At 35.5% G+C, this 19471-nt stretch overlaps 1 protein-coding gene across 2 annotated transcripts in view; it reads left to right on the forward strand.

The window, feature by feature from the left end:
• Positions 1–19471, forward strand: part of ASPM (assembly factor for spindle microtubules) — a gene marked incomplete at both ends in the record, with an annotated part of 45387 nt that overhangs the window by 20828 nt on the left and 5088 nt on the right. Inside the window, 9 exons of one of the 2 annotated variants that reach the window (XM_084245038.1) lie at positions 290–484; positions 5822–10498; positions 12763–12929; positions 14326–14422; positions 15779–15988; positions 16953–17102; positions 18243–18434; positions 18883–19075; positions 19230–19384. In XM_084245038.1, the coding sequence (XP_084101164.1) occupies positions 290–484; positions 5822–10498; positions 12763–12929; positions 14326–14422; positions 15779–15988; positions 16953–17102; positions 18243–18434; positions 18883–19075; positions 19230–19384 (6036 nt within the window). The remainder of the gene's footprint in view (positions 1–289; positions 485–5821; positions 10499–12762; positions 12930–14325; positions 14423–15778; positions 15989–16952; positions 17103–18242; positions 18435–18882; positions 19076–19229; positions 19385–19471) is intronic. The other variant, XM_084245039.1, reaches the window with a different exon arrangement.

Genomic DNA, 19471 nt, shown 5'->3' on the forward strand with positions numbered 1-19471 from the left:
CACCAGAGACGGAGTAGGGAACAGAACAGGCAGAATGACTGAAATACACTGCTGAGGGGAACAGCGGGCAGGACAGGAGAGGTCTGTCTCTCCTGAAGGGATCGAGGCCAGCAGGGATCGAATCGGCACTGCAGAGGCTGTGGACAGCTTCATTGTGCTGTGCTCAACCACCTGTGCCACCAGGGAGGCCCAGAACTTGAATTTCTACAGCCACAAAGGCCATAGGCTTCAGTAAATCGATCTTAAGTGATTACGTTTTTAATTCATTTTTATTTTGTTTTGATTTTAGGAGAGAGATAAAGCTGCAAGAATTATACAATCAGCTATAGTAAATTTTCTAACTATACAGCGTTTGAAAAAAGAAGCTAATGCAGTGTTGACCATTCAGAAATATTGGCGAAGGCTCTTAGCACAGAGAAATTTATTAATGTTAAAAAAGAAAAAACTAGAAAAAGTTCAAAATAAATCAGCATCAGTTATTCAGGTATAGTATACTGGAATTTTTCAATTTAAATGTTTTAATGACATTTTTAAGAAAGAAAATATGATAAAGTTTTAAATGGTTACATTTTAGGTCTCTGTATTTTACCTACTACTTTAACAAATATTTAATACAACCCTATTACCTGTAAAACTCTATGCTGTGTTCAGTATAAGGTTCAAACAATTCAAAATGCCTATTTTTCCCCTGGCAATCAGGAAATAGAAAATTCCCATCACCCAGAAAAACTTCTGCATGCTATTTCTTTGTGGTCATTTCTGTCTCCATACCCAGCCCCAGAGAATTGCAGTTGTGTTCTTATTACCATAGTTTTGTCTTTTTGAGAATGTCACATAAAGGAACCATATAGTATGTAACCTTCTAAAACTGAGTTTATTCACTCAGGATTATGTCTTTGAGACTCTCCCGAATTGTTGAATATTTCAATGGTTTGTTCCTTTTTATTGCTGTGTAGTATTTCATTCCATAACTTACCACAATTTGTGGAAAGATATTTTCATTTTTTTTCCAGTTTAATTGATTTTATTTCATTGGGTAAATATCTAGGAGTGCAGTTGCTGGGTCATTTGGTAAATGTCAGGTTAACTTTATATAAGATGTTGCCACCGTTTTTCTAGGGTGGCATTCTGTACTCCCAGTCCCAATGTGTGAGAATTCTAATTGCTTTGCACCCTTACCAACACTCTGTTCTCAGTGTTTTCTAGTCATTCTGATAAAAGCATGTGTAGTGGCAGCTCATTTTGGTTTTAATTTGTATTTCCATGGTAGGTAATGCTATTGTAATGTTTTCAAGTACTTCATTGCCTTCCAAATATCTTTATAGGATTCAAGTGTGCTACTATTATGCAGTGAGACCCTGCTCCAAGTGTCTTTGTTGGTGAAGTGTGTATTGAAATGAGTTGTTTATCTAATTGAGTGTTGAGAGTTGTTTATATATTCTGGATACAAGTCCTTCATCAGTGATTTTCAACTCTTTACCCCAGTCTGATCTTGTATTTTTAATTTTCCTAACGTTTACAGAGAAAAAGTATTTAGTTGTGATGAATTCCAATTGTCATTTTTTCCTCTTATTGATTAAACTTTTAGTATCATACCTAAGTACTTAGAAGTTTTTCATTTTAAATTCAGACCTATAATGTACAGCCAGGTGTTACTTGAGGATGGGGATGCATTCTGAGAAATGCAACAATGAACAGTTTGTGCAAACATGGCAGAGCATAATTACACAAACCTAGATGACATAACCTGCTATATACCTAAACTGTATGTAATATGACCTTCTTGCATATGGTCTATCATTGACTAAAACATCATTTGTACATGACTGTACTTGGATTAATTTTTGTCTAAGTAGCAAGGGTACTCTTCTTTTGTTGAAATGTTTTTATACTTTTGTCATAAATCATTTGCCCATATTTGTGTCTACCTTCTTCTGAAGTCTAATCCATTAATGTAAGTGTACCTTTACCAATACCACAAATGCCTTCATTACCATAGTTTCATAGGAAGTCTTAAAAATGGCAAACCCATGGCCCAAATTTGGCTTACCTTCTGTTTTGGTCAATGTAAGTTTTTAGAACAAAACTATACCATGTCCTATTTTTTTTTTTTTTTAAGATTTATTTATTTATGCATACAAGACCTGGGGTACAGGCCAGAGGGGCTGGGGGTGAGAGGATTCACCAGAGACACAATAGGGAACAGAACAGGCAGATATACTGAAGTACACTGCTGAGGGGAGCAGCAGGCGAGTCAGGAGAGGTCTGCTTGGCCATGTGGGTTGCTCCCTGGCCACCTGGGGATCAAACTCATGCTGCCGAGGCTGTGGATTGCTTCATAGTGTGGTGTTTAACCCCTTGTGCCACCAGGGAGGCCCTCTTTTTCTTCTTTTTATTAAATTTGCCAATCATTTACATTTTTGTATAACTTGGGGGTTGCATATTTACTCCTGCATATGTACACATGTTTCGTTCAGCCTCCACCAGACTTCCCATGGCATCATGCAGGATCCCCATACCCATTTTTTTATGTATAGTTTGGGCTCCTATTACACTATGATGGCAGAATTGAGCCGCTAAAACAGAAATGTCTCACAAAGCTGAAGATAGTTTTTCTCTGGCCTTTTACAGAATACTATTGGTGATGCCTGATCTTGGTGAATGTTCTGTGTACTTAAAAGGAATGTGTATTCTGTTGTTGTTGGGTGGAGTGTTCTACAGATGTCAGCCAGATCCACTTGGTTGATGGTGTTTGGTTTTTTACATCCTTACTGATTTTCTATTATTCCTTTGAGAGAGAAGTGTTTTCCTTAATTTTGACTCTTTGTCCCTTCAGTTCTTTCATTTTTTTCATCAGGTATTTCAAACTCTGCTGTTAGGTGGTATACATTTGGGGTTATTAGGTCTTCTTGGTGAGTTAAGTCTTTTTTTATTGTGTAAATGTTCCCTTTAGACCTCATAATTTTCATTTCTCTTAAGCTGCCATGCTCACTGTTAATATAAGTACTCCAGCTTCCTCTTGATAATCATTTGCAGAAAATATTTTTTACTTTTTTCTTTAAATTACTTATGTTTTTATATGTGTTATGAAGTTTAAATTGTTTAATTTTTATGTTTTGAGAACCTTTTAATGGTGGTTTAGACCATTTATATCCATGTGTTTATTATGGGATATTTACCTAAATCTTTCTTTTATTTTGCTGCTAATGTGGGTGTTGTTATATCCTACAAATTTGCTATAATTAGTAGCTTCAGAATTTTTTTTATCGCATCTTTGGGATTTTCTGCATAGGTGATGATGTCAACTGTGAACAAACAAAGCTTTGCTTCTTTCTTGAATTGTATGACTTTTATATCTTTTTCATTTTGCTTAGCCAGGGCTTCTAGTAGATGATGACACCACCCACCACCTAGGCCCTTGCTCCCCATTTGTAGCCTCAGTTTGACAGTCAGTTAACTGGAGTTTGTTATTGGTTTGGTGTTGTCTGACTGTTTGTTTTGTTTCTGTCTATTTCACATATGAGTGAAACCATCCAGTGTTTCTCTTTCTCCTTCTGACTTATTTCACTTAGCATAATCCTCTCTAGTTCTATTCATGTTGTCACAAATGGCAAACGTTCATCCTTTTTATATAACTGAGTGGTATTCCATCATTCATGAATGTGTGTGTGTGTGTGTGTGTGTAACACATCTTCCTAATATACTCATCTGTCCTTGGGCATGTAGGTTACTTCCATAATGTGACTATTGTTAATTATCCTACAGTGAACATAGGTATACATATCCCTTCATATTATGTTTTTACATTCTTTGGGTAAGATACCTAGGAGAGGAATTGCTAGATTATATGTAGTTCTATATTAAATATTTTGAGAAACCTCTACTTATCTTACATTTTTATAGAGTTATAGTTTTCAAAGCCATTTGGCATAAATTAGCTTATCTGTAATTGGAGAAATGTTTGATTATTTATGCATTTCTTCGTAGTAAAAGAAAGTGTGTACAACATTTCTTTTCAGGCTGAAGGGTAAGAGCAAAACCACAATCAAACATAATAAAGGGATATGGCAGAATATATTGGGAGAAAAAAACTTAGGGGATCAATAAGGTATATGTTTTCCCTAACATTTCTCCTCCTTGAATAGGTGTAGTTGACCAAGCATAGGTATATGCATGCCAGAGTAAGGTGCCAACCAATGTAGTAACTTACTTAAATGTAAGGAAAATTTCTCCTCTCATCCTTTACCACCATTTTAGCAATATTTGGAGTATTTTTTTAAAGGATTTTTTTTTTTTTTAAGATTTATTTATTTATATAGGCACTGGGATACAGGCCAGAGGCTGGGGAGGGTGAGAGAATCCTACAGAGACAGAGCAGGGAGCAGAACAGGCAGAAGGACCAAAATACACTGCTGAGGGGAGCAGCGGGCAAGATAGGAGAGGTCTGTTGTGCCATGTGGGAATCTCCCTGGCCGGCCGGGAATCGAATTGGCGCTGTGGAGGCTGCGGGCAGCATCACAGTGCTGCACTCAACCGGCTGCGCCACAGGGGAGGCCCCTGGAGTGTTTTGAACAAAAGAATGGTCTTGCTACAAGAGGTTCTTTTAGATACCAGTGTCCAGAATCAGCTTGAGACTTTGTAACCTTTTCTGTGGAGCTGGAATATCACTGGATTAAGTTAGGGTATGTGGGAAAGGAAGCTACCATGCCTTTTCCAGAAGTGTATTTTTTACTATGTGTTTATTACTGCTATGTTTGGAGAAAGGATGCAATTTTAATTTGAATGACTCTAAAAGTTACCTTGTTCACTTTTTTCTCAAACTCCTCTGTTTATGTTGTCAGGCCCATAAGGTGATAGTATAGAATCCCTCAAATAGCTTCATTGTAAGATAGTTTAGCAATTTAGACATAGTGGGAAAATGTAAGATCCAGGGATAAATTCCTAGAAAATTACTTAGAATCAAGAGACAGTGTTGGAACTCAAAGCAGGCTGCCCCCAAATGTGCCAGAGTGGTGTATTTATTACTTTTAATTGAAATTACATGAGAAATAGTAGGTGCAACGTTGATACTGACTCTCCCTATTCTCCCTAAATGCAAGAATTTTCCTCTGAACCCCTCTTCCTCAGAAAGAGCAGGATATAAACTTTCTTTGTGGCAGCCACTGTCCTACACCAGGAGGAGAGAAGACTTCTTATCACCACAGTCAGGGTTTTCAGGACCTATTTATTTCTCCAATGTAAATAAGCTTACATAGCCCACTAAATTAATGGCCAGACCAAAAATTTCAGTATTTTATCTACAAAGTATATAAGTTTGTTGTTCTGCTCAGGGCCAGATGGCATATTCTTAATCGCATCACCAAGTACATGGGATTTAACCTGGTTTTTTTCTCTTATTAATCTGTCTTATGGCAATTTAATTATTAGACCACCAAAGAAAGACCAAGAGGGTAGAAGGAAATCCTCCCCTCTCTTTCAATAACAAAGAATCTTTGTAGATTTATTATTACTTGTTTGCTACTAATATGTTATTTGAATATAACACAGTATTATATTTCTTATACCTCTGGAATGCAAATGCAATATAAATATTAGAATTGAAAATTTCTGAATTGGTTTTAGCTATGTCAATGTACAAACCTAAACTACAAACAAATAGATGAGTATCTTTTTCAAAATATACTTTATGTGTTTACTTTTGAAAAAAATATAAAAATTCACTTACTTTTTAAGGAAAATATTAGAAAAATTAGTATTTTCAAGTATAAGTATAGAAACCCATGTCTGTTTTACTTTTTGTCCTTTTTCTTGCCTTTTCCAGAGGTGTTGGAGAAGATATTCCACTAGAAAAAAATTTCTGAAACTGAAATATTATTCAATCATCCTACAATCTAGGATAAGGATGTTAATTGCCGTTAATTCTTACAAACGATACCTGTGGGCTACTATTACAATTCAGAGGTATTGGCGTGCTTGTTTAAGAAGAAACCATGATCAACAGAGATATAAAATGATAAAATCATCATCCCTTATCATCCAGTATATGTTCAGAAGATGGAAGCAACGTAAAATGCACTTACAAATTAAAGCTACAATAATATTGCAAAGAGCTTTTAGAAAATGGCATGCCAGAAAACGTGCTAAAGAAGAAAAAGCTGCTATTGTCATACAGTCATGGTATAGAATGCACAAAGAATTGCAGAAATATGTTCATATTAGATCTTGTGTTGTTACTATTCAGACAAGATTCCAGTGCATTCAAGCCCAAAAATTATATGAAAAGAAAAAAGAATCTATTCTGACAATCCAGAAGTACTATAGAGCATATTTAGAAGGAAAGATTGAACGCACAAACTATTTGCAGAAACGGGCCGCAGCCATTCGACTACAGGGTGCTTTCAGGAGAATGAAAGCACAGAAGTTACACAGGCAAATTAGAGCTGCTTGTATTCTTCAGTCATATTGGAGAATGAGGCAAGACAGACTTCAATTTCTAAACCTTAGGAAAACAGTCATCAAATTGCAGGCACACATAAGAAAATATCAACAATTACAGAAATACAAGAAGATGAAGAATGCCGCCTTGGTAATTCAGATTCACTTCCGAGCTTATGTTTCAGCCAGAAATGTTCTATCATCTTACCAGAAAACACGTTCTGCTGTCATTGTTCTGCAGAGTGCATATCGAGGGATGCAAGCCAGGAACAAGTTTAACTGCACTCTCACCTCAATTATAAAGTTACAATCCATTGTCAGGATGAAAGGAACTCGTAAAAGATACTTACGTTTAAGAGCAGCTGCTCTGTTCATCCAGCACTGGTATCGGTCACTAAAATTGGCAGCACAAATGAGAAAAGAATACATGGAGGTGCAGGCATCTTGTGTTAAACTGCAAGCTTTTGTTAGAGGATACCTGGTTCGAAAGCAGATGAGATTGCAAAGAAAAGCTGCTATTTCACTACAGTCTTATTTCAGAATGAGAAAGGTGCGACAGTGTTACCTGAAAATTTATAAAGCAACTGTTGTCATTCAGATTTACTATCGTGCATACAAATCACAGGTGAATCAGAGGAAGAACTTCTTGCAGATCAAAAGAGCACTTACCTGCTTGCAAGCAGCTTACAGAGGCTATAGAGTGCGCCAGCTAATCAAACATCAATCTGTCGCTGCTCTCAAAATTCAAACTGCTTTCAGAGGCTATAGTACAAGGGTGAAATATCAATCTGTGCTTCAGTCTACTGTCAAAATTCAGAGATGGTATAGGGCATGCAGGACTGTTTATGAGATAAAAACACATTTTCTAAAGACAAGGACAGCTGTGATTTCTCTCCAGTCTGCTTATCGTGGTTGGAAAGTTCGCAAGCAGATCAGAAAGGAAAATGAAGCCGCAATGAAGATTCAGTCTACTTTTAGAATGATCCAGGCCCAGAAGCAGTTTAGAGTGATAAAAACTGCAGCATTAGTCATCCAGAGACATCTGAGAGCATGGACTGTAGGAAAGAAGCAACACATGGAGTATGTTGAACTCCGTTATGCGGCACTGATATTTCAGTCTACATGGAAAGGAAAAACAGCAAGGAGACACATTCAAAAACAACAGAAATGTGCTATCATTATACAGTCATACTATAGAATGCACGTGCAGCGAAGGAAGTGGGAAACCATGAAAAATGCTGCTCATCTCATTCAAATGTATTACAGAGCTTACAGCATTGGAAGGAAACAGCATCATTTGTATTTGAAAACCAAAGCAGCTATTGTAGTTTTACAGTCAGCTTACCGAAGTATGAGAGTGAGAAAAAGAATTAAGGAGTGGAACAAAGCAGCAGTCACTATACAGTCTAAATATAGAACTTACAAAAACCAAAGGCAATATGCAACCTATAAAGCTTCAGCTATTACCATTCAGAGGTGGTTTCGAGGTATTATAATTACAAACCATCAACGTAAGGAATACCTTGATTTAAAATGGGCAGCAATTAAAATCCAAGCTACTTATAGAGGAATTAGAGTAAGAAGATATATTCAGAGCATGCACATGGCAGCCGCTGTTATTCAAGCCACTTTTAAAATGCATCAGTCAAAAATAAGATACCATAAAATGAGGACAGCAGCTGTCGTGATTCAAGTAAGATATAGAGCCTACTATCAAGTTAGAACTCAGCGTGCAAAGTTCTTGACAATTTTGAAAGCTGTTATTACTATTCAGGCAAGTTTTAGAGGAATGAGAGTTAGACAGGCTGTGAGAAAGATTCAGGTGGCTGCAATACTCCTTCAGTCCTACTACAGAAGATACAGACAACAGACATATTTTAATAAGTTAAAGAAGGTGACAAAAGCAATGCAACAGAGGTACCGAGCAGTCAAGGAGAAAAACAAACAATTGCAGAGATACAGCAAATTAAGGCATTCTGTAATATGTATTCAAGCTGCTTTTAGGGGGATGAAAGCCAGAAGAGATTTAAAAGTTAGGCATTTAGCTGCAACTCTAATTCAGAGAAGATTTAGAACTCTGCTGACTAGAAGAAGATTCCTATCTCTCAGGAAAACTGCTGTTTGGGTTCAGAGAAAATACCGTGCAAGTGCTTGTGCAAAGTATCACTCTGAACAATTCCTACGATTACGTAAGGCAGTCATTCAAATCCAGTCATCATATAGAGGATGGATGGTAAGAAAAATGATGCAAGAGATGCACAGGGCAGCTGCTATCCTCCAGGCAACCTTCCGGATGTGTGTAGAACGTGCGAGGTACCAGACCTTGAAACACGCTTCGCTTGTAATCCAGCGGTGGTACCGTGCAAATAGGGCTGCAAAACTGCAGAGACAATGTTACCTCCAACAAAGACATTCTGTTTTGACTCTGCAGGCTGCATTTAGGGGCATGAGGACTAGAAGACATCTGAGAAGTATGCATTCCTCTGCAACCCTTATTCAGAGCAAGTTTAGATCTTCAATGATGAGAAAACGATTCATTTCCCTCAAAAATGCTGCTATTTTTGTTCAGAGGAAATATCGAGCCACTGTTTGTACTAAGCATCACTTGCACCAATTCTTGCAGTTACAAAAGGCAGTCATTACAATCCAGTCATCTTACCGGAGGCTAATGGTAAAGAGGAAGGTAGAGGAGATGCACAGGGCTGCAGCTGTCATCCAGGCTACTTTCAGAATGCACAGAGTGTACTTTACATTTCAGACTTGGAAATATGCCTCAGTTCTCATTCAGCAACATTATCGAAGATACAGAGCTGTAAAATTGCAAAGAGAAAATTTTATCAGGCAAAGGCAGTCTGCTGTGGTCATTCAGGCTGCATATAAAGGAATGAAAGTGAGACAGCTTATGAGGAAAAAGCAAAAAGCTGCTGTCATAATACAAAGCACATATAGAATGTATAGGCAGTATTATTTCTACCAAAAGGTTCAGTGGGCTGCAAAACTAGTACAAAAAGTATATAGAGCAAATAAAACACAGAAAGCTCTTCAACACTATGCACTCACAAAAGCAGCAGCTTGTATCCAGGACATGATCTTAAGGCAAGAGATTCAGGAACAGCATCAGGCTGCCCTCGTTGTCCAAAAGTATTTTAAAGCCTCAAAAATAAGGAAGCGTTATTTCCACTTTAGAAAAACAGTCATCTTTGTTCAACGAAGATACAGAGCACTAACTGCAAAGCGTACCCAAGCAGTTATTTGTATCCAGTCTTCTTATAGAGGCTACAGGGTCCGAAGGGACATCCAGCATATGCATCTGGCTGCCACACGAATTCAGTCCCTTTACAGAATGCACAGGGCAAATGCTGATTATCAAGCAAAGAAAGCTGCAGCTGTTGTTATACAGAATTATTATAGGTCATATGTAAGAATAAAATTGGAAAGAAAAACGGTTTTAGCAGTTCAGAAATCCCTACACACTATTCAGGGTGATTTTAGAGGCAAGAAAGTTAGATCAGAGTTGAAAAATGTGTCTAAGGGAAACCTGGCTGCTGCTTTTCCCCAAACCGTGGTCGACTGTCACAGAACTGAAACCCAATGTGACGTCATTCAGAGCTCAGCAGCTGGGACTCACAATTGTTATAACACCTCTGTGGGTGCTTGGTCACCAGAAGCAGAGTTTGATTTGCCAAGAAAGACTGTAGTAACAATTCAAAAAGCTTTTTGTAAAATGGTCACAAGAAAATTGGAAACACAAAAGCGTGCTGCCCTACAAATTCAGTCCTTCCTTCAGATGGCTGTGTGTCACCAACGATTTGTTCAGCAGAAAAGAGCTGCCCTCACTTTACAGCAGTATTTCAGGACATGGCAAGCCAGAAAACAGTTTCTAGCATACAGAAAAGCAGCAAAGATCTTACAAAACCACCACAGAGCCTTTCTGGCTACAAAACATCAAAGAGAAGTTTATTTGCAGATTAGGAGAAGCATAATCATTATTCAAGCTGTAATGAAAGGATTTATACAGAAACGGAAATTTCAAAAAATTAAAGATAGCACCATAAAAATCCAGGTATTTGTATATTTAAATATAAATCTTTTTTTCTTTGACCAGTATTTGTTAGAATTTATAAAATGAGCGTAAGCTAGTCATAAAGAGTAATACTTTGAGTTACATTACCATTTCCTTTGTTGTCTAAACAAACATTTTTGAGAGTGAGAAAAGAGAATGAATAATAATTCAGTCAACACAGCAAAGACTATGTTTGATGTATTTCAGTTGGTAATAGCACCCTTGGAAGACTTGGGAGAATATAGTTTGATTAACGGGAGTTCTTTATTGGGTAAAGTTATTTTTTTACATGGAAAATTTAGGCTAAGGCAAAGTATTACTTGGCATAAGATAGAACAAATAAGGTAACTTTATTCTAATCTGTTAATCAGAACTACTTAGTCTAGATAGGCATACTTACTTTATCAGAGTATTTAGTACATATAGTTCACAAAGCACTTTTATATTAGTTTCTTCTGTTCTCCAAATGTGTGAGGGATGTAGAATATTTTTCTTCTGAAATATAAATGAGAAAGATTAAATATAAATTGAGAAAGATTAAATAACTTGCTGATGTTGTGCAGAGTGAACAAGATCCAGGCATTAATTCTGAGTACTTCTGCTATTTCTATTCTAACTCTAATAATCTGAGCTTTGAGCCTACTTGTGGAAAGTTGGTGTCTTGCTATGTTGTGGGTAAACTACAAATAGGGCTTATTTTCAACAAATATTTAGTGCTGGCAATGTGCTAAATACATATGCAATTATAATAATAATAAAATACACCTACTTGCCATCCTCAAAGAAGATAAATTGGCAAGGAGTATATTATAAGAAATAAGTATTTGTTGCTGGAATGTGAAGAAGGGAAACCTAAGTAAGTCCAAGGAGTCTTCCCAGAGCAAAGTGGCTTTTTTTTTTTTTTTTTTTTTTGCCAAAGAGTATTTTTTTTTCTGTTTTTTTTTTTTCTATTTTTCTTATATCATTGTTCATTTTTAAACAATGTTTGCTTCCTTTCCCCAATCCCCCAGGTGTAGTCTCCATAGAATTTCCTTAGCAATTAAGTAGAAAGAATAAAGGAAAGGGTGAATTGGACATAGCCAAGTAAAATGTATCAAAGGAATATTCCCATTGCACTTTATTCAGACCGTTTTTGCATATTTGGTTTCCAAAGCAGTTTTGTATTTTATTATTGAACAGAGTTCCTTTTATATAATTAACTTATAAACTTATATTTTACACTTCTAATTTTTTTATACTGGTGGTCTCAAATGCCCAATGAAATCACTTAGAATCTTTAAAAGTACAGACACTTGGCTCCCACTCTGAATACCAATATGTTTTTATTCAGCTTTGTTTACATAAAAGCCATATATAATATACTCCAAGTATGTTAAAGACATCACATACATGTAATTCTTCCCTGCCAACCAAATGTAGACCCTAACCCACATAGAAAGAGTGGCTGCAGTATTTGTTTTTAGTGATTTGGAGTCACTTATTCTTGAGTTCAAATTTTAACTATGTTGCTACTGGCTATGTGGTAATAAGTCTCCTGTTTCTCAATATCAATTTCTATTTTATCAAATAAGACCTTAATAATCTCATGTGCGATGATTAAATAAAATACCTCTGCCTACTACTTGTGACCTCAAATCATTTAATTTTTCTAAACTTTGATTTCCTCTTCTCTGATTAAAGATGTCATTACCCACCTACCTATATTATTGCACCTAATACGTTACAGATGTCATTTAAACTTTTAGTCAGTTGCAGGTTGCCCATATTGGAAAATTTGATCATTCCTATGATAGATAGGCTCTCAGGTTTCCCCTACCAGCTAAACACAAATCACAAGAGTATGTGAGGGAGGGGAGGTGAGGAGTGGGAGGTGGTGGAAAGGATTCCATTCCTTCTCAGAAAGCTGAATAGTCATGTGATGGTGCTCGTTCTTTTCTTCCAATGGATTGAGATAGTGATGACAGTATGCATATCTGACTTTCCATATCTTCCAGTTTTTAAATATTTGTATGGTTATATAGCTTAGCTGGCAGCCAACCACAGGGATCTGTGTGATGAAGCACTTAGTAGGCATTCACTGTAGCACCACTGTTCTCACAGGAGTCATTGTATGTCAGGGAAGAATAATTCTACTAGAAGAGTCATGATATGACTATTTCCGCGGTTAATTTTTTTTAACCTTATGCAGTTTTTAATAGCAATTCTTCCAATTAAAGAAAAGTAGACATCTCATTCCATATTTATTTTATTTATGTTTTTAATAGGCTGCGTGGAGGAAATATAAAGCCAGGAAATATTTATGTAAAGTGAAAGCTGCCTGCAAGATTCAAGCCTGGTATAGGTGTTGGAAAGCACGTAAAGAATATCTAGCTGTTTTAAAAGCTGTTAAAATCTTTCAAGGTTGCTTCTATACCAAACAGAAGAGAGCTTGGTAATGCATTATAGCTGTGGGGGAGAAAATGAAGGGTGTGTGTGTGTGGGGGGGTGGTAGCCAAGTACATATATTAAATAATACTGCCTATTGATTTTTAAAAATTTACTGTGCTTAATTTGTATGGTTTGTTTTGTAGGATCTCCATTATTTTTTGAAATAGAGCCCTGATATTATGATTAAGTAAAAATATTTACTTAAACTTGATTAATTCTAGTTCTTAGGGATTAAGATAAGTATGGAAGGTGAGAAATAATGTACTCTCATAAAGTTTGTTTTCCTTATTGCATTGATCTATTTTGTTTATTGATTTGGCTGTCCGTTATTTTCATATTTTTCTTTCTTTTTTTTACTTTGTATGACCCCCATATTCTTCATCTTTTATGATGAAGACCTAGCTACTAGCTTGTGTTAATTGCATTTCCCTATTCCTAGTTCATTTTTTTTACATTCATTTTCAGACGCTGTTACCAGATTTGCTGTATTATTTGCTATTTCATAAGGTTTTTTTTTTTTTTTTTCTTCAGAACTGAGTTCCCAGAATTGAGTAGTTATGTATTAATGATGGCTTCAAGATTTTTTTAGTGGAGCACTCTAATATTAGAAGAATTCCTCATCAATTTCATGGGTAGAATCAAAACTTAACATCCAAAGATATACTTGCTACTATTTACTATTAAGGACCAGTATCTAATTTTTCTTCACCAAAATGCCAGATTGTTCTCATTAACACTTAACTCTTATTTGCTAAGAAATCTAGCAAAAAATTCTACCTTTTCTACTTAACCAAGAAGAGATCAAAGAGCCTGCCTGTCCATTCTCAATTTTTACCTATTTTTACTATGTTGACATCTCAGGTTTAATCTCTAGCCCCCACATTTTAAATTTTATCAATTTTGTTTCCAGAATACTTATTTTAGGTGATTTGATAATGCCTGTCTTTCCTTTCAAATGAATATCTTTCTCATTTGCTTTATGCTGCTCATAATTTTCCAATATCTCTTCCTAACCACCCCCTGTCTGTTTGCTCCAAGACTCAGATTTTATACTTTCCCATTCTACGTCCACCTCCCTTATCTGACTTTGGATGTGGATAATCATAATTTCTTTTTGTCCTGTTTCAAATTCTTTATCATTCTAGAACCTCCTATTTCTTGCCTGCTGGAATATTGCCAACTGCAAAACTTTCATGTCAGTTTGTGTGCATGTGTGAGTGCACTCTTGGGCAAGTGTAAAATTCTGATTAATAGAACTTAGATATAAATGATTCTTTTTCACTTCATTTTATTTTCTCATCGCCTTATTTTCTGTATCATTTAGCATTTAAGGGGGGGTGGCAGTAAATATTTATCAAATAGATTAATTTGAAATTACTTTCCAATAATTACCTTTTTAGGTTTTTGGAGTTGCGAGCATCAGCAATTGTCATTCAGAGAAAATGGAGAGCTACACTTTCTACAAGAATAGCTTGTGAGCACTTCTTAATGATAAAAGTAGGTGTAAAAATAAAGCTTGTTTGCAAAGAACTACTTCAGGAAACAGAAAACAAAAAGAATGTCTGAAAGACCTAATGATACATTTGATTTAAATATTTGTTGTAGTCCCTTAAAAATTATATTCACTCATAGAATTACTTCTTGTGAGCATTTTTGTGTATGACTCTATATTTATAAGCTTCTCAAACGCAAACTTGAAATGACTTAGAATAAATAATTTTGGGGGGCCTTCCCAGTGGCGCAACGGGTTGAGCAGAGCGCTGTGAGGCTGTCTGCAGCCTCTGCAGAGCGGGTTTGATTCCCAGCCAGCCGGGGAAATTCCCACACGGCGCAGCAGACCTCTCCTGTTGCACCCACTGCTCCCCACAGCAGTGCTCTCTGCCTCTTCTGCTCCCCACTCTGTCTCTGGTGAATCCTCTCACCCTCCCGCACCTCTGGCCTGTACCCCAGCTATTGTATAAATAAATTAAAAAATAATAATAATATTAATTTCTTGGGAGAAATAATAGATGTACATATTTTGTCTAGTATAAATCAAGCAGTTTATTTAGGCCACAATCAGTATCCTACTTAATATATTTAACACAATACTTTAGGAAATCTGTAGTACTTATGGTGTTTTAGTAAATAAATAAAAATATTGTGCATTTTGATGTTTAATATTTACTGTGGCAATATAACCACTATTATTATTACATCTGCTATTGTATATTTATGTATTCATTTGATCCTCACAATAACCCTATAAGGTACCTATTATTAGAATACCCATTGTATAGATGAGAACATTCATGTATAGAGAGATAAAGTGACTTTCCCAAGTTCATTCAGCTAGTAGGTCAGAAGTCTATGTTGTAAAACAAACCTAGTTCCCATTTCAATCCATATACTTTTTCTAATGTCTTCTCATTTGGTTGTCAGGATGATATATAATGGAAGAATCTTACAATATGCTGGTGGTACACTGTGGTTCTTAAAATAAAAATAGCTTCCTTCGTAACTGTTAATAACATTCTTTCTGCACTCTATAATGTGGCCTACATTTTTATAAAGTATTTTCATCTGGTAGTCATGTTTTTCCTTTCCCCCCTCACAGTGAAAACTGTCAAGAGGATGAGAGGAAAAGAGCTCCAGATACTTACTGACCCTGGCTTCAACCTTCATAAAATTTTTGTTTTCAGCTGAAAAGCTAGATGGGTTTATAAATTATGAACCATCACCTTTTCTTGTGTATGAAATAAGAATGCTTAAAATTAAAGCTGTAAAAAAGTGAATTAGCTATACTATCTTTTAAAGTTCATTATTTTTTTTTAATGATTTCTGTTACTGTTACTTGTAAATTTTTCCTTATAGAGACATCAAGCTGCTTCTTTGATCCAAGCAAATTTTAGAGCATACAAAGCACGGCAGGACTTTCTTCGGCAGAAGTCTGCTGCTCTGACCATACAAAGATTTATACGAGCCAGGGAGGTTGGGAAGCATGAAAAGATAAAATATGTTAAATTGAAAAAATGTACAGTTGTTCTCCAAGCACTGGTGCGTGGTTGGTTAGTAAGAAAAAGGGTAAGTATTTTTAAGTAAAGCATCTCAGTCTTATGAGCATTTTTGGAGTTAAACTGTGTTTAAGATATTTTGGTATTCAGAGAATAATTTCAGAACAAATACAACCACTAACTTGGATTGACTCAGCTTCTGCAGAACGGTAAAACAAGATCATTGGGTTGCCATAGTTTGTCCTATAAGACTATTTCCCACAGATGCTCCCAACCAAAAATGCAAAACAAAATTTGTCTTTGTAGTAGACAAAGAAGAAATTGTAGAAATCTTAAAGGATCTGAAAGAATTATGAGAGGAGGGCTCCATATTAATTGATGTTAAAGTAGCCTTTTGTTACCGCAAAGGGACTATTTTAGTGTTGTAACTACCATCCCCGTGTTAATTCCACATCTTGAGCAAGAGAATCCTTGTGAGGGAGCTTGTAAAGTTTGGGCATCCAATATATGAAGCGCTGGCAAAGACAAAATAATTAAATTCATAATTTAAAAGTAGAATTCTTTTGTGTTCTGTTCATTAAATTGAAAGTGGAAATCTAAAGGTAAAAGGCCTCTGAACAAAGCTTATGCTACAAGAGTTTTGTGCTGGATTTTTGCTAACTTATCTAGTACTTGGGGAAAACAATTCATATACTCCTTTTGAGTTTAATATTCATATACTTCTCATATACTTCTCTCATAATCACAAAGCAATTGTTATTGGGTAGTGTGTAGTTAAATATAAAGCTGTATTTCTTTAGCATAAACTGTCAAAATATAAATTTGCTTTCTATACCCTGAGTTATACATTACACTATTGCATATATTGTGTAGTGAAGAGTTATAATCAATTTGAGTTACACTGTAAGTAATTTTAGTAATTGGAAGTTAATCTGTTATTACTAGTTTATATGATTTGATTTTGAGGCCATGCATAAATAAATAAACATTGGTTTTCTTAGGATTTGATTATTAATATTTTTTTTCTCTTTTAGATTTCAGAACAGAGAGCCAAAATCAGGATTCTTCATTTCACAGCAGCAGCATTTTATCACCTGTCTGCTCTTAAAATTCAGAGAGCATATAAACTTCACCTGGCTATAAAGAATGCTAATAAACAGATTAATTCAGTCATCTGTATTCAGGTTAGCTTCTCATTTTCAGTAAAACTATATAACTTTTCTAAGACTTTTTAATTTTTTAATAAATAATTTCCAAATATCTTAAGCTGAGGTCACTTAATATTTTGCCTTTTGCCATATTGTTTTTAGGATGATTTGATAGGTTAAAAACAGGTGGATGTGGGCCTTCCTGGTGGCGCAGCGGTTGAGCGCTGGGTTGCAAAGTTGCCCGCGGCCTCTGCGGCGCCGGTTCAATCCCCGGCTGCTCCCCGGTCACCGGAGGAGGGTCCCACATGGGCGCAGACCTCTCCTGCTGCCCGCTGCTCCCCTCAGCAGTGTACTTCGGTCCTTCTGCCTGTTCTTCTACCCGCTCTGGCTCTGGTGAATTCTCTCACCCTCCTGCGCTTCTGACTGTACCCAGTGCTTGTACAAACAAACAAACAAACAAATAAATAAATACATGCCTCTTTTAAAAAAAAAAAAAAGGTGGATGTTTTGTGAACGGTGCACATAGCTCTGAATTATTAAATAAATTATTAAATTAAGATCTGAATTATTCTCTTAAGTACTTTACACAGCTACTAGCAAAGTCTAGGAATATAATGGCTATACTTGCTAGCACATGGTATTGGAAGACTTTCTGATGGTTGCCATTCTGGTGAATAGAAAATTATATCTCATTTTTGCTTTGGTTTGCTGAATTGCTAACAAATCTAAATATTTTTTCATATATATCAGTTAAGTTCTTTTTTGTATATTGGTTTGGTTTTTTTTCCCTTACACTTTCCCCATTTTACTTTGGGTATTGTTTTCCTTATGACTGAACAGGAATTTTTCATATTCTTAATAAGAATCCTGCTTGGATGCGTTAACATATATTTATATATAAAACACTAAGTGAAAATGTTGCAAAATTATATTTGAAAGAATTTATACATATTATAAAATGAAGGCAATATGAAATTCACACACACAAACATAGACACATCCAATTTGAATAGGAAGGATTTGCACCTAGTAAGGCAGAGAAGCAATGCTACTCAGGACGGTTGAAAGATATTTCAATAAAATGTTCTATTTCATTTATCCATGTTTGTGTGTGTGTAAAAATTTATTAAAGATCCTGAAGTAAAAAAGAAAAAAATCTTAACATGTTTTAAACAGAGATGGTTTCGAGCAAGATTAGAGAGAAAGAGATTTATTCAAAGATATCAACACATCATAAAAATTCGGCATGAAGTTCAAGAACGTCTGAACCAGCAAAATCGGGCTGCATCAGTTATACAGAAGGGAATACGCCATTTTCTCTTCCATAAAAAACAGGAGAAATTTAATAATGGAATTACTAAAATTCAGGTAACTGAAAATTTTATGAATTTAGGTCAAGATTTGGTTTGCAATTCTTTTGCATAATAGGTAATATTATGAAGACATATCACAACATTTTAAAAAGCTAACATAATTAGCCAAATAGAAGCACTCATAAATGTATACTACCATAATTTCATTGCTAAATCTTTATTTTCAAATTCCCAGGAGAGATGAAAAAGCATTTTAACGTTTTGAATAGATTTAGATGTTGTTTGTCAATGAATGATGTCTCAGTTTATATATAAGAATATTAGATGAAGTTCTTTTTTAGGAAGATTAGTTTTGCTTTTTATTAGAATCTGAACTGAGTTGATGTCACAGTTTCTAATCACAGCCTGTAAATTTATAGAAAATATTTACTTTGTGTAAACAGATTTACGCTCAAAATATCATGGGTTATAATCTTAAAACTACTGTGTTTTATCTCTTTAAGGCGTTATGGAGAGGATATTCCTGGAGAAAGAAAAATGATTGTACGAAAATTAAAGCCATACGACTAAGTCTTCAAGTTGTTAATAGGGAGATTCGAGAAGAAAACAAACTCTACAAAAGAACTGCACTTGCACTTCATTATCTCTTGACATATAAGCACATTTCTGCAATACTTGAGGCTTTAAAGCATCTAGGTTAGTAAATTTTAAAAATATCTTACATAAGATTAGAAATGCATTTTTATCTGTGTGTGCAAACAATAATATTATGATAGTACAGTATTATCTAAAACTTCATTTTATTGCTCAGAAATAACCTTGGTGTTTTGTTTTGTTTTTCCCCTTTCAGAGGTTGTTACTAGATTGTCTCCACTTTGTTGTGAGAATATGGCCCAGAGTGGAGCAATAGCTAAAATATTTGTTTTGATCCGAAGTTGTAATCGGAGTGTACCTTGCATGGAAGTCATCAGATATGCTGTACAAGTCTTGCTTAATGTTGCTAAGGTAGTTTTCCATTTTGATAATGTCATGTTCATTTAGTTAAGAACTGTGATCCAGAAACTTAAGTTTTTAATTGCTCCAAGTCAAAAT

Source organism: Talpa europaea (assembly GCF_964194135.1).
Source record: "Talpa europaea genome assembly, chromosome: 10".
Taxonomy (NCBI): domain Eukaryota; kingdom Metazoa; phylum Chordata; class Mammalia; order Eulipotyphla; family Talpidae; genus Talpa; species Talpa europaea.